The following is a 13762-nucleotide window of genomic DNA, read 5'->3' as shown; positions in this document are numbered from 1 at the left end:
TCTGGCACTTATAATCCACAATGTCACTGTTCCTTGGTGACAGAATCAATCCAGAATGGGATTTAGTGAAATGTACCCAATGTACCCAGGCACTTCAATAAAGCCATTTTCAACATATCAGAAAGACCCTTACCTTAACAGCTGTTGCAATGAAGCTGCTGCCATGGATTTTTGGGATGGGTGAATGCGTACCTTGTGAAATGCCTGTCTGCTTGGCTGTGGGACTTCCTGCTTCAAACAAAAGAGATATATAAATCAATCTGAATTTGAAAAAAACCACAGCTCAAGCAGCTGTAGAAAGAGACAAAAGGGTAAGATTTCAGTCTGTTGATCTTTTAGGTGCGAGAACATCAATTTAAACTGTTAATTCTTCCTCTTTCTCAATGGATGTACAGGATCGCAGCAGGATGTACAGAGCTGTGGACTCAGCCCAATCCATCATGGGGCTACCTCAAAAATGTGGTACTTATCATCAAGGATCTCCACCATTCAGGCCATCCAGCAGGTGGTATCGGAGCCTAAATACACACACTACCAGCTTCAGAAACACGCTCCAATAACTGTCAGGTTCTTGAACCAACCATGCAACTCTAATCCTACCTTGGATAATAGAACACTTCTTGCATTATCATGAACTTGTTTATTTTTCTAATCGTGTTTTGCACCAATGTCTTTTTTTCATAGTATTTTTTCTTTTTACTGTCATGCAGAATTGCATGTGTATTTTATGTATAATTTATGTTTTATGTGTTTGCCCCAGTCTATGTACCTGTGATGCTGATCCAAGAAAGATTTTCATTGCACCTGTACCTCCCCATATTGTACACACGACAAGATACTCAACATGTCTCAACTTGAATTCCCTGTAGAAGCAGTGGGTGGATGAGGTAAAACACACGTCACACTGATAGTGGTGTATGTGATTAGTTATAGCCCGTACCTGTATTTGATGTTGGCACTCCAATCACTTGTCCAGGCTTGTCTACTATAATGTAGGGGTTAGTTATAACAGAGACAGATGATCCTTGCTTCATGTGGACAGGAGTAGAGGTTGGTGTGCGTGGTAAAGGAGAATGACATGGCGTTGAAATCGGAGATCCTACAGTAGGGTGAGGTTAATTAGTGCCTTTGAAAATATTTTCACATTAAATCAACACAATTAAACCAAACTCCAGTTTATCGTCATATTGCTCTTTGTGGAAGCTAGCTGTGGAAAAAAATGGCTGCTGCAATGACCAGCCAGTTACTTGACTGATTTTAAAATGATCTGAATATCCCAAGGCAATGAAAATCATTATGGATCATTCCCGAGACAGAGTATAGGACGGAGACAGAGAACATAGTAACATGATGTCAGGCAAACAGCCTCTCCTTCAATGTTAGCAAGACAAAGGAGCTAGTAATCAACTTCAGGAAACATGGTCTGCATGCCCTCATCAGCATCAGTGGTGCTGATGTGGAAATAGTTGAGAGCTTCAAGTTCTGTAAATATTACCAATGATCTACTGTGGACCAACCACATTGAAGTGACAGCTAAGAAGGAACACCAACACCTCTACGTCCTCTGGATACGGAGGAAATTTGGCATGTTTTCAATGACTCTTACAAACTTCTACCAATGCACCCTAGAAAACATGCTGTTGGGTTTTATCACAGCTTAGTTTGGGAAAAGCTCTGCTCAAGACTGCAAGAAATTGCAGAAAATTGTGGAAATAGCCCAATCCAGGATACAGATCAGACTCCCCACCACTGACTCCATCTACACTTCACGCTGCCTCGGAAAAGGAGCCAATATAATCAAAGACTTGTCAGGATAACCACGTCTCCCTCAATGTCAGCAAGACAAAGGAGTTGGTTATCAACTTCAGAAAACATGGTGCTCATTCCTTCTTCCTAATTGAATTAACATTTTGTTCAAGATGGCCGCGCCGTTGTGTTTGGCTGCCTGCCACTGTATGTTTCTTTTTTTTTTTCCTAGTCAGATGTGCAGCACTTTGGTCAACGTGGGTTGTTTTTAAATGTGCTATACAAATAAATTGACTTGACTTGACTTGACTTCTCCTTGCTCCCATCGGGCAGACGATACAGTAGCTTGAAAGCACACACCACCAAACTCAGAAACAGCTTTTACCGCTCTGTTACCAGGCTACTGAAGATTCGAGAATGTTTGATTCACCTCTACCCCAATGTGGACATAGGACTTTTTCTCTGAACTGGTGTCGTACAATGATTACAACTACAGTATATTATCACTCTGTATCTTTCCCTTTGATTGACCTTCATAAGTTTATGTCATAGGAGCAGAATTAGGCCAATAGGCCCATCAAGTCTGCTCTGTCATTCAATCATGGCTTATCGATCTGTCCCTCTCAACCTCATTATCCTGCCTTCTCCTCATAACCTTTGAGCTATTGTACTTGAGTTTGGCTTGATGGTATTTATGTATAATATTGGACAGCATGCAAAACAAAGATTTTCACCTGAACCCAGTACATGTATAATAACAAACCTAAACTATCTTTCCATTCTTACCATAAATTATCGGTCTCATTATTCTATTCTCATTCAAACCCTGAGGCACACCACTAGTCACAGGCCTCCAGTTCAAAAAAGAACCTTCTGCTTCCTTCCATGAAGCCAATTTCCTATCCAATCAGCTAGCTGTCCTTGGATCGCGTGGGATCTAACCTTCCAGAGCAGCCGACCATGCCGATCCTTGTCAAATGCCTTGCTGAAATCCATATATACATCTATACAACATCTACAGCCCTGCCTTCATCAACCTTTTTGGTTACATCTTCAAAAAAGCTCAATCAGATTTATGAGACACAATCTCCCATGTCCCGCTGAGTTACTCCAGCATTTTGTGTCTATCTCCCATGTACAAAACCATGCTGACTATTCCTAGTCAGTCCTTGTCTATCTCCAAAGACGTACAGGTATGTAGGTTAATTGGCTGGGTAAATGTAAAAATTGTCCCTAGTGGGTGTAGGATAGTGTTAATGTACGGGGATCGCTGGGCGGCACGGACTTGGTGGGCCGAAAAGGCCTGTTTCCGGCTGTATATATATGATATGATATGATGATATGATATATGCATGTATATCGAGGATGTTGGATGTTAGAAATAACACTGGGGTAAACAGAAGCAACTGGAAGTCCAAAGCAACTCACTGACATGTGAAGGAAAAAGGCTGGGGAAATATGTGATAGAATTACCTCATTCCCTTTCATCCACTCATTTCGGTCAATCGTACAAAGGATCTCTTCTCCCTTTCCCTACAAAACTGATGGATGGGTCAAAACAAAGTTTTGTTTGTCTCCCTCGCACATTTTCCATCTATGATCTAATGACTCTTTGAAAACATTTTCTCTCACTTCAGCTACACCTCAGATTTATTATTTCAGATTTTCCTCGATAAAGCAATAGGAACATTGATATTAGAATATGCCCACCTGACACAATTTTGCAGCTCATTGTTATGGGTTGGAAGGATTTTCCCGGAGAATCAGCAGGGCTGGGGAGCTGCTCCTGAGGAACAATTTTGCAGCTGGCCGTGATCGGTTGGAAAGCAGAGTTACCGTGTGATCCAAATGTCACCTTCTGAGTGGCCACTGGCCTGGTTGGTGTGCGCTCCAGGAATGAATGTCCCAAGTGACTGCTAGAGCCCAGCTCGTTTTTGATAGGCATTTCCAACTTAACTGGAAAAAGAAATAAAGTGAAAACATTTACTCATACCGCTGAAGCCAAGGATCTCCTGTTTTCTTAAAACTTAGGAAAAGGTCGTTCCACCCATCAAAACTATGATAGCTCTCAAAACATTCCCATCAGTCCCATTCCCCACTATTCCCCTGCAGCCTATTCTGTCAAATCAATTTCTATTTGCCACCCTCCTACACCAGAGGCAATTTACCTATCAGTATGTCTTTGGGACATGGGAGGACACCAGACCAGCTGGAGGAAACCCACACGGTCACATGGGCAATGTGCAAACTCTGCATCGAAAGAACCAGAAGTCAGAATCTCACCCAGGTGGCTAGAGCAGTACAGTAGGAATGTCAATGTTATGACACTGTGTCACACTATTCCCAAGAATGCTACCAGTGCTAATCTGCAAGCAATTCTGAGCTGAGCTTCACACCAGCTAGTCGTAAGACATCAAAACCATAAGCAGGTTAATAGGTTTACTTTAATGATCCATTTTTGGAAATTCCACGGAATATAGACTCATTCTCCTCAATCTTATTAGATGCCTTTTTTTAAAAATCCCAGCACTAATCTGAAAAATCCTTCTTGCCCAGTCTTTAAAACTAAGCACATCATTAGGGTGGCATATTGACACCATTGGTCGAACCACTGCCTCACAACGTCTGGGTTTAATCCTGACTGCGGGTGCTGTTTGTGTGGAGTTTGCACGTTCTCCCACTGACTGCATGGGTTTCTTCCCACTGCTCCTGTCTCTTCCCACATCCTAAATAGATGCAGGCTTCGAGGTAATCGGGCCACTGTAAATTGCCCCTAGTGTGCAGGAACTAGATGCAAAAGTTGAATAACATAGAACTAGTGTGAACAAGTGATCGATGTTCAATATGGGGTCAGTCAAGGGCCTTATCGGAGGAAAGTGAGACATGTTTCTGTACTAACTAGCACCCTTCTCCCAGTCTCTTATCTCTATATGTGGGCTGGGAATTAGCTTATGAATCCAGACACTCAAACTATTTATTTTAAACAGATTAATTGTTTCATTGGACTTCAAACATTTAATTAATAAACCCCACACATTGCTCAAGGAAGTGCACAGACTGATTGTGACAAACAAACAGTATTGGGCAACAATTACTTTATAAACAACACTGCACATCAAAATGAGATTCTATCATGCAGTATTTGCATTCAAATGGAAGGCAGCAGCTCTACTCATTGTGCTGCTGTACCGCCCACGTAAGACTTTGTGTGTCCCAGTTTGACTTGAACATATGTAAACAAACATGTATCGCAGCATTTGGATTAATCTGTACAAAAATAAGTGTCGTTAATAGATATCACACAGAAACTGGATTTTCAGCCTGCAGGGTTTGCACAGAACATCACCCACCCATTTTTAAGCATCCTACCAGAAACTATTTTATCTTCTACTAGACCAAGTAGACCTGTGGGGCCCAAACCTCTCCTGCATTGATGCAGCACCCTCTCCTCCCCCCTCCCCCCTCCCTCCCTCCCCTGCCCCTCCCCCCCACTTCATCAATCCCCCTTATCCTCCCTCCTCCCCCCCCTCTCCCTCACTAGGAGATAGATTTAAACTTTAAAATGTGAATAACTTTAAAAATATAACTCCAATTTCAATGAAACTTCTTCCATTAGCACCAAAGGGAAGACGGTGAGTAAGGTGGGCCTAAAATTGTCGCGCTATCTTATACCGTTTTGGCTGTAGGTCAGGAACAAACAAACAAACAAACAAGAGTTTTAGTATATAGATAGATGCATTCCCATGAACGCCCCACATCCACAAATTCAACCCGCCTGATTCTAGCCATCATCCACACTAATGCAAATTTACACTGACCAACACAGTCTGAAGAAGGGTCTCAACCCGAAACGTCACCCATTCCTTCTCTCCTGAGATGCTGCCTGACCTGCTGAGTTACTCCAGCATTTTGTGAATAAATACCTTCGATTTGTACCAGCATCTGCAGTTATTTTCTTACACTATTGAACCTACCAATCTACATGTTTGTGGGACATAGGAGTTAACTGGAGCACCCAGGCTGACGCTATTTCTGGTTTGTGGTTCAGTGGCTGCTTTGCAATTTATACATGAGTCAATGATTTCTGGGATTTATATATGAGTTTGTGACATTCAACTTGTTTACAGTGAATACAGTGCCCTTCATAATGGAGGGCACTGTATCCACTCTAAACAAGTTAAATAGGAAAATAACTGCAGATGCTGGTACAAATCAAAGGTATCACAAAATGCTGGGGTAACTCAGCAGGTCAGGCAGCATCTCTGGAGAGAAGGAATGGGTGACGTTTCGGGTTGAGACCCGTCTTCAGACTCTTCTTCAGACTCTTCTGAAGAAAGGTCTCGACCCGAGAGGAGAGAAAGAAGTGAAAAGAAATAAACTGAGAATAAGAAATGATGGGTCCCTTAAATGTGTATATTTTAATGCTAGGAGCATTGTAAGAAAGGTGGATGAGCTTAGAGCCTGGATTGACATCTGGAAGTATGATGTTGTGGCGATCAGTGAAACATGGTTGCAGGAGGGTTGCGATTGGCAATGAAATATTCCAGGATTTCATTGCTTCAGATGTGATAGAATCGGAGAGGCAAGAGGTGGGGGTGTTGCATTGCTTGTCAGGGAGGATATCAAAGCAGTGCTTTGGCAGGATAGACTAGAAGGCTCGATTAGGGAGGCTGTTTGGGTGGAACTCCGAAATGAGAAAGGCTTAGCAACACTTATAGGGGTGTATTATAGACCGCCAAATAGGGAACGAGAATTGGAAGAGCAAATATGTAAGGAGATAGCAGATATTAGTAGTAAGCACAGAGTAGTGATTATGGGTGATTTCAATTTTCCGTACATAGACTGGGAATCACATTCTGTTAAAGAGCTGGATGGTTTGGAGTTTGTAAAATGTGTGCAGGATAGTTTTTTGCAGCAATACGTAGAGGTACCTACCAGAGAAGGGGCAGTGTTGGACCTCCTGTTAGGAAATGAGAGGGGTCAGGTGACGGAGGTATGTGTTGAGGAGCACTTTGGGTCTAGTGATCACAATGCCATTAGTTTCAATATAATTATGGAGAAGGTCAAATCTGGATCAAGGGTTGAGATTTTGGATTGGAGAAAGGCTAATTTTGAGGAGATGAGAAAGGATTTAAAAGGAGTGAAATGGGACATTTTGTTTTATGAAAAGGATATAATAGAGAAATGGAGGATATTTAAAGGTGAAATTTTGAGAGTACAGAGTCTTTATGTTCCTGTTCGGTGGAAAGGAAAGAATAATAATTTGAAAGAGCCGTGGTTTTCCAGGGAAATTGGACACTTGGTTCGGAAAAAGAGGGATATACAATAAATATAAGCGGCAGGGAGTAAATGAGGTTCTTGAGGAATATAAAGAATGTAAAAGGAATCTTAAGAAGGAAATTAGAAAAGCGAAAAAAAGATATGAGGTTGCTTTGGCAAGTAATGTAAAAGTAAACCCCAAGGGGTTCTACAGATACGTCAATAGCAAAAGGATAGCGAGGGATAAAATTGGTCCATTAGAGAGTCAGAGTGGACAGCTATGTGCTGAGCCGGAAGAAATGGGGGAGATATTAAACAATTTCTTTTCTTCGGTATTCACCGAGGAGAAGGATATTGAATTATGTGAGGTAAGCGAAACAAGTAGAGTAGTGATGGAAATTATGAGGATCAAAGAAGAGGAGGTACGGACACTTTTGAAAAATATAAAAGTGGATAAGTCTCCAGGTCCTGACAGGATATTCCCTAGGACATTGAGGGAAGTTAGTGCAGAAATAGCAGGGGCTATGACGGAAATATTTCAAACGTCATTAGAAACGGGGATGGTGCCGGAAGATTGGCGCATTGCGCATGTTGTGCCTTTGTTTAAAAAAGGTTCTAAAAGTAAACCTAGCAATTATAGACCTGTTAGTTTGACGTCTGTGGTGGGAAAATTAATGGAAAAGATATTTAGGGACAATATATATAATCACATGGATAAACAAGGCCTGATTAGAAACAGTCAACATGGATTTGTGCCTGGAAGGTCATGTTTGACTAATCTTCTTGAATTTTTTGAAGAGGTTACCAGGGAAATTGATAAGGGCAAGGCTGTGGATGTTGTCTATATGGACTTCAGTAAGGCATTTGACACGGTTCCACATGGAAGGTTGATTAAGAAGGTTAAATCGTTGGGTATTAATAGTGAGGTTGCAAGATGGATTCAACAATGGCTGAATGGGAGATACCAGAGGGTAATGGTTGACAACTGTATGTCAGGTTGGAGGCCAGTGTCTAGTGGAGTACCCCAAGGATCTGTGTTGGGTCCACTGTTGTTTGTCATTTACATTAATGATCTGGATGATGGTGTGGCAAATTGGATTAGTAAGTATGCAGATGATACTAAGATAGGTGGTGTAGTTAATAATGAAGTAGATTTTCAAAGTCTACAGAGAGACTTGGGCCTTTTGGAAGGGTGGGCTGAAAGATGGCAGATGGAGTTTAATGCTGATAAGTGTGAGGTGCTGCATTTTGGTAGGACAAATCAAAATAGGACGTACAGGGTAAATGGTAGGGAATTGAGGAATACAGTGGAACAGAGGGATCTGGGAATAACTGTGCATTGTTCCCTGAAGGTGGAATCTCATGTGGATAGAGTGGTGAAGAAGGCGTTTGGTGTGCTTGCCTTTATAAATCAGAGCATCGAATATAGAAGTTGGGATGTAATGTTAAAATTGTACAGGGCATTGGTGAGGCCGAATCTGGAGTATGGTGTGCAGTTCTGGTCGCCAAATTATAGGAAGGATGTCGACAAAATGGAGAGGGTACAAAGGAGATTTACTAGAATGTTGCCTGGGTTTCAGCACTTAAGCTACAGACAGAGGTTGAACAGGTTGGGTCTTTATTCTTTGGAGCGTACAAGGTTGAGGGGGGACTTGATAGAGGTTTTAAAAATTTTAAGAGGGACGGACAGAGTTGACGTGGGTAGGCTTTTCCCTTTGAGTGTGGGGAAGATTCCAACAAGGGGACATAACTTCAGAATTAAGGGACAAAAGTTTAGGGGTAACATGAGGGGTAACTTCTTTACTCAGAGGGTGGTGGCTGTATGGAATGAGCTTCCGGTGGAAGTGGTGGAGGCAGGCTCGATTTTATTATTTAAGAGTAAATTGGATAGGTATATGGATGGGAGGGGATTGGAGGGTTATGGTCTGAGAGCAGGTAGATGAGACTAGGTCAGAGAAAGTGGTCGGCGTGGACTGGTAGGGCCGAACGGGCCTGTTTCCGTGCTGTAATTGTTATATGGAAACGTCACTCATTCCTTCTCTCCAGAGATGCTGCCTGACCTGCTGAGTTACTCCAGCATTTTGTAATACCTAAACAAGTTAAATGTCACTCTACATATGTTCAGCTGTAATTTCTGCATGGTGAAATCAAAATGGTCTTTATTAAAATCTGACAACCGCATGTGATTTTTTCTATTACAAATCTCAAATTGTGGAGTCCAGAGGCAAATAAATCATTGATTGGTCTTAGTCCCAAACATTATGGAGGGCACTGTATGTACATACATATTTCCATGTGTGTTCTCTGGTTCATGTATTTCTATGTATTTACCAGGTTTGGAATGCAGTTTGTACACGTGTGTGGCGACACATCTGATTTTGTGTTTGTGCACAGTTGTGTAAATCCATGTAAAGTTCAGTAATTTGGCGGTTCACTAACCGGCTCTCTCCAATAACCCACACTTCTAAGGGAGCATTGTGAACGAAAGTCAAAACAGCAAGGGAGTGCCTTGATGCACATCTGGGCATGGGCCACAGGAACACCCAGGCTGACACTATATGATGGAATGCTATGGACGTTGCATTACCATAGACTTGATTAATTAATTGTGAATTGTCCCCTTTGTTGTGTTTGCACTAGTGTATTTTATTTTCGTCTTTCTCTTTTCATTGTCTTGTAGAATTTTCTGCAATGTTTGTATCAGTTATTTATAATTTTTGTTTTTATTTCTTATCCAACTTTATGTGCCTGTATTGCTGCTGCAAACAAGCTTCAGATTGTACCTGTACCTCACCAGACTGATGCTTCTAGCAATAAACATGACTTTACGTTGGGGCACCACTTAGGCAGCCCCAACCATTGAGCATCACTTGGATATTTTCTCTTCCCCACTGGGTAATGCTGATCATATCATATACATACAGCCGGAAACAGGCCTTTTCGGCCCTCCAAGTCCGTGCCGCCCAGTGATCCCCGTACATTAACATTATCCTACACCCACTAGGGACAATTTTTTTTTAACATTTACCCAGCCAATTAACCTACATACCTGTACGTCTTTGGAGTGTGGGGGGAAACCGAAGATCTCGGAGTAAACCCACGCAGGTCACGGGGAGAACGTACAAACTCCTTACAGTGCAGCACCCGTAGTCAGGATCGAACCTGAGTCTCCGGCGCTGCATTCGCTGTAAAGCAGCAACTCTACCGCTGTGCTACCGTGCCGTGCTAAGTAATGTGGCATTTAATTTCCCTTATTCTTTTGGGCGGCACAGTGGCACAACCAGTCGAGCTGCTGCTTCACAATGTCACAGAACCGGATTCAATTCTGACAACTGTAGCCCGTGTGGAATTTGTACATTTTCCCTGTGACTGCATGGCACAGGGTGTTCCTGTTTCCGTTTTCTCCCACATCCAGACATGCATGTTGGTAGGTTATTGCCCATTCTAAATTGTCCCTAATGTGTACACGAGTGGTAGAATCTACGGGGAGTTTTTTTTAAAGATACAGCCTGCAAACAGGCCCTTTTGTTGAGAATACAGGGAGAATAAAATATGGAATAAATATTGGTTTGAATAGGTGATCGGAATTGACAGTGAGCTAGAAAGCAAGTTTCCATGCTGTATTTCTCTGATTAACAATGATAGTATGGAAATTATTGGAAGGGATAGGATTTATGTCCTCAAAGGTGAGGACATGGTTTCATGCAGAGGAAATTCTGTCTCACACATGCGACTGAGTTTTATTTGCTTAGGTAACCAAAAAAATATTCAGAAAGGTAGTTTACATGACTTTAGCAAGGCTTCAGACAAAAGCACACATAGTCCAAAAGGTTAGGATAGAGGGATCCAAGCTGTATTGACAAAGTGGACCCAAAATTGGCTAGGTAATAGGAGGCAGAACGTAGTGCTGGAGGGTTGACTTTCGAATTCTATAACCAGTGTTGTACATTGCAGAGACCACTGTCGTCTGTCATAGATACAATTGACCTGGACAACAATGCAGATGGACTGATTATTAAGTTTGCAGGTGACAGAAACATCAGTAGACAGCCAAGGAGGTTGTGAAATGACACAGAGTGACATAGATCATTAATCCAGACAAGTGTGAGGTAATGCATTTTGGGACGCGTACAGTACGATGTACAGAGAGACCTCAACTCCCTGAAAATGTGACAAAGCTGAATAAGATATGGAGAAGGCATTTGTCATAAACTGAGGCATTAAGTTTATGACTTGGGATATCATGTTGCAGCTGTTTCAAACAATGGTAAGGTCGCATTTGGAGCATTGGGTACAATTCTGTTTGCCCCACTACAGGAAGGATATAATAGCATTAGAACGATTGCTGAAAAGATTCATCACGATGTTGCCCGGATTGGAGGGCTTTATTTATGAGAGACTAAATAGGCCAGTTTATTCTCAAACTGAGACATAGGTGGTCGAGGGGCTTATAAAATTAGCACGTTGTCAGTGTTGATTTTTACTAAATGGCGAAATTCCAAAAATAAGGGGCATAGGTTTAAGGTGAGAGGAGAAAAATTTAAAAGAGACCCAAGGGGCAAATTTACACAGAGGATGATGGTTGTACGCAATAAGCTGTCAGAGGAAGGGGTAAAAGCAAGTAAAATGATAGCGTTTTTAAAGGCACATAGGTGGTTTGAGATTTGTGCGTGACTCCGTTTCATTTTGACTTGTATGTGTGGCTATGTGTTTTGGTTCAGGATGCGTACGAATTATCAGTCATACAACACATCTCACCTTTTTCAGAAGTGACTCCTGATGGATCATGGGACGTCTTTCCCGATGAATAACTCAAAACTGCCGCAGACACGTGCACTCCTCCCGCTGATGTTATTGGGGGCGTGGAGGGCAGTGCAGGTTGTGTGGGTGTGACAGACCGAGGTGTCCTACTGCAGGTGGACGAAGAGGAGGATGATGAAGAAAGCAATGTCGCTGTGGAACTAGGAGGCAGTGAGGCGGGAAGGTAATCATCCCCAAGAGAGTCACGGTGCAATTCAACATCCACCACCTGTTCCAGAGAGAGAAAACATACATAGAGTAACGTCACGGCAAAACCTGAAGGCCAAACCAATCGGCAGTAGGGAAATACACTGATCCAGTTTAAGCATTGGAACACAACATAAAAACAAAGATTTATAACAACTGAAATCTGCATTTATATCCACAGAGTTTGAATTACACTGCTATGACTCATCAAGCTTGTGCTCACTGCCAAGTACCCATCCATATCAATCCCATTTGTCACCACTTGCTCTGGAGCTTTCTATGCCTTGGCATTGCAAGCACTGATCCTGATACTTCTTAACTGTTATGAGTGTCTCTTTCTTCACTACTTCATCATCAGGCAGTGGGTTCTAGATTGCAAACAATCTGGGTAAAAACAAATTCTTCTTGGATTCCCTGTAATCCTATTACATGGCACTTTGAGCTATGCCTTCTGGTTTAAGATGCCTCTGTTATGGGGAAAAGTTTGTAATGAGCTGCTCTATCTATCAATAGACAATAGACAATAGAAAATAGGTGCAGGAGAAGGCCATTCGGCCCTTCGATCCAGCACCGCCATTCAATGTGATCATGGCTGATCATTCTCAATCAGTACCCTGTTCCTGCCTTCTCCCCATACCCCCTGACTCCGCTATCCTTAAGAGCTCTATCTAGCTCTCTCTTGAATGTATTCAGAGAATTGGCCTCCACTGCCTTCTGAGGCAGAGAATTCCACAGATTCACAACTCTCTGACTAAAAAAGTTTTTCCTCATCTCTGTTCTAAATGGCCTACCCCTTATTCTTAAACTGTGGCCCCTGGTTCTGGACTCCCCCAACATTGGGAACATGTTTCCTGCCTCTAACGTGTCCAACCCCTTAATAATTTTATACGTTTCGATAAGATCCCCTCTCATCCTTCTAAATTCCAGTGTATACAAACCTAGTCGCTCCAGTCTTTCAACATATGACAGTCCCGCCATTCCAGGAATTAACCTAGTAAACCTACGCTGCACGCCCTCATGGTAAAACTTGCCAAGGCAGTTCATTGTATTATCTGAAACCAAGACACGTGCCAATATGTTGGAGGAGGATCCCATGAAGGGAATTTGTTAATGTTTGACAATTTTAAAACCACAGCAGCACTTAACTGGAAGCAAATAGAAGTCAGTGAGCAGAGAGGTGAACAATGTTTCATACGAGTTACTGGCATGAGCAATTATTCTGGATGGGGTCTCAAGTTTTAAAAAGGATAGAACTTGGGAGGACAAGCAAGAGTTTGCAGAAATGATCATGAATAGAGATCTAAAGATGACAAAGATTTACAGCTGGAAATAAGATGAGGGAAAGGCAACTTTATGGGGGAGAAAATAGTCAACCTTGGGGATGGTAAAGGAAATGATTCATAATCAGAATCTCAACTCGGGAGTCTTATATGGCACCAGTGTTGCAAACAGTCTGGGTCAGATAGCAGCCTTGGAGATAAAGTGGTTTCTACGACAGACTAATGAAAGTGGCATTTCGAAAACCTGGAAAATATAACTGGATTAAATCATCAGCGGACACAACAGGACACTGCTTTAAAGCAGACATATGTCTTTGTTTTTACAATGACGTTAACAGCACAAAAGCGAACAATGGAGTGCCTCACAAAAACATTTGCCTAATTATCTTGCACAGTAATTTTAAGTTTTTATCTCTCAAATAAGAGATTTAACCTTTCACAAAGAAAACATCAACCATACAAAGTGAAAC

The 13762-nt window shown here is 42.0% G+C and overlaps 1 protein-coding gene across 7 annotated transcripts in view; it reads right to left on the bottom strand.

Moving 5' to 3' along the window:
- yeats2 (YEATS domain containing 2) overlaps positions 1–13762 on the bottom strand; it is a 125359-nt gene that overhangs the window by 83636 nt on the left and 27961 nt on the right. For 4 of the 7 annotated variants that reach the window (XM_078410714.1, XM_078410716.1, XM_078410718.1 and 1 more), the window contains 4 exons: positions 11764–12034; positions 3457–3702; positions 941–1099; positions 134–231 (listed from right to left, as the gene is read on the bottom strand). In XM_078410714.1, coding sequence (XP_078266840.1) covers positions 134–231; positions 941–1099; positions 3457–3702; positions 11764–12034 — 774 coding nt within the window. The remainder of the gene's footprint in view (positions 1–133; positions 232–940; positions 1100–3456; positions 3703–11763; positions 12035–13762) is intronic. The other 3 variants (XM_078410715.1, XM_078410717.1, XM_078410719.1) reach the window with 1 other exon arrangement.

Source organism: Rhinoraja longicauda, chromosome 13 (genome assembly GCF_053455715.1).
Source record: "Rhinoraja longicauda isolate Sanriku21f chromosome 13, sRhiLon1.1, whole genome shotgun sequence".
NCBI lineage: Eukaryota > Metazoa > Chordata > Chondrichthyes > Rajiformes > Arhynchobatidae > Rhinoraja > Rhinoraja longicauda.
The sequence above is the reverse complement of the archived record's forward strand: the minus strand, read 5'-3'. Positions and strand labels throughout refer to the sequence as shown.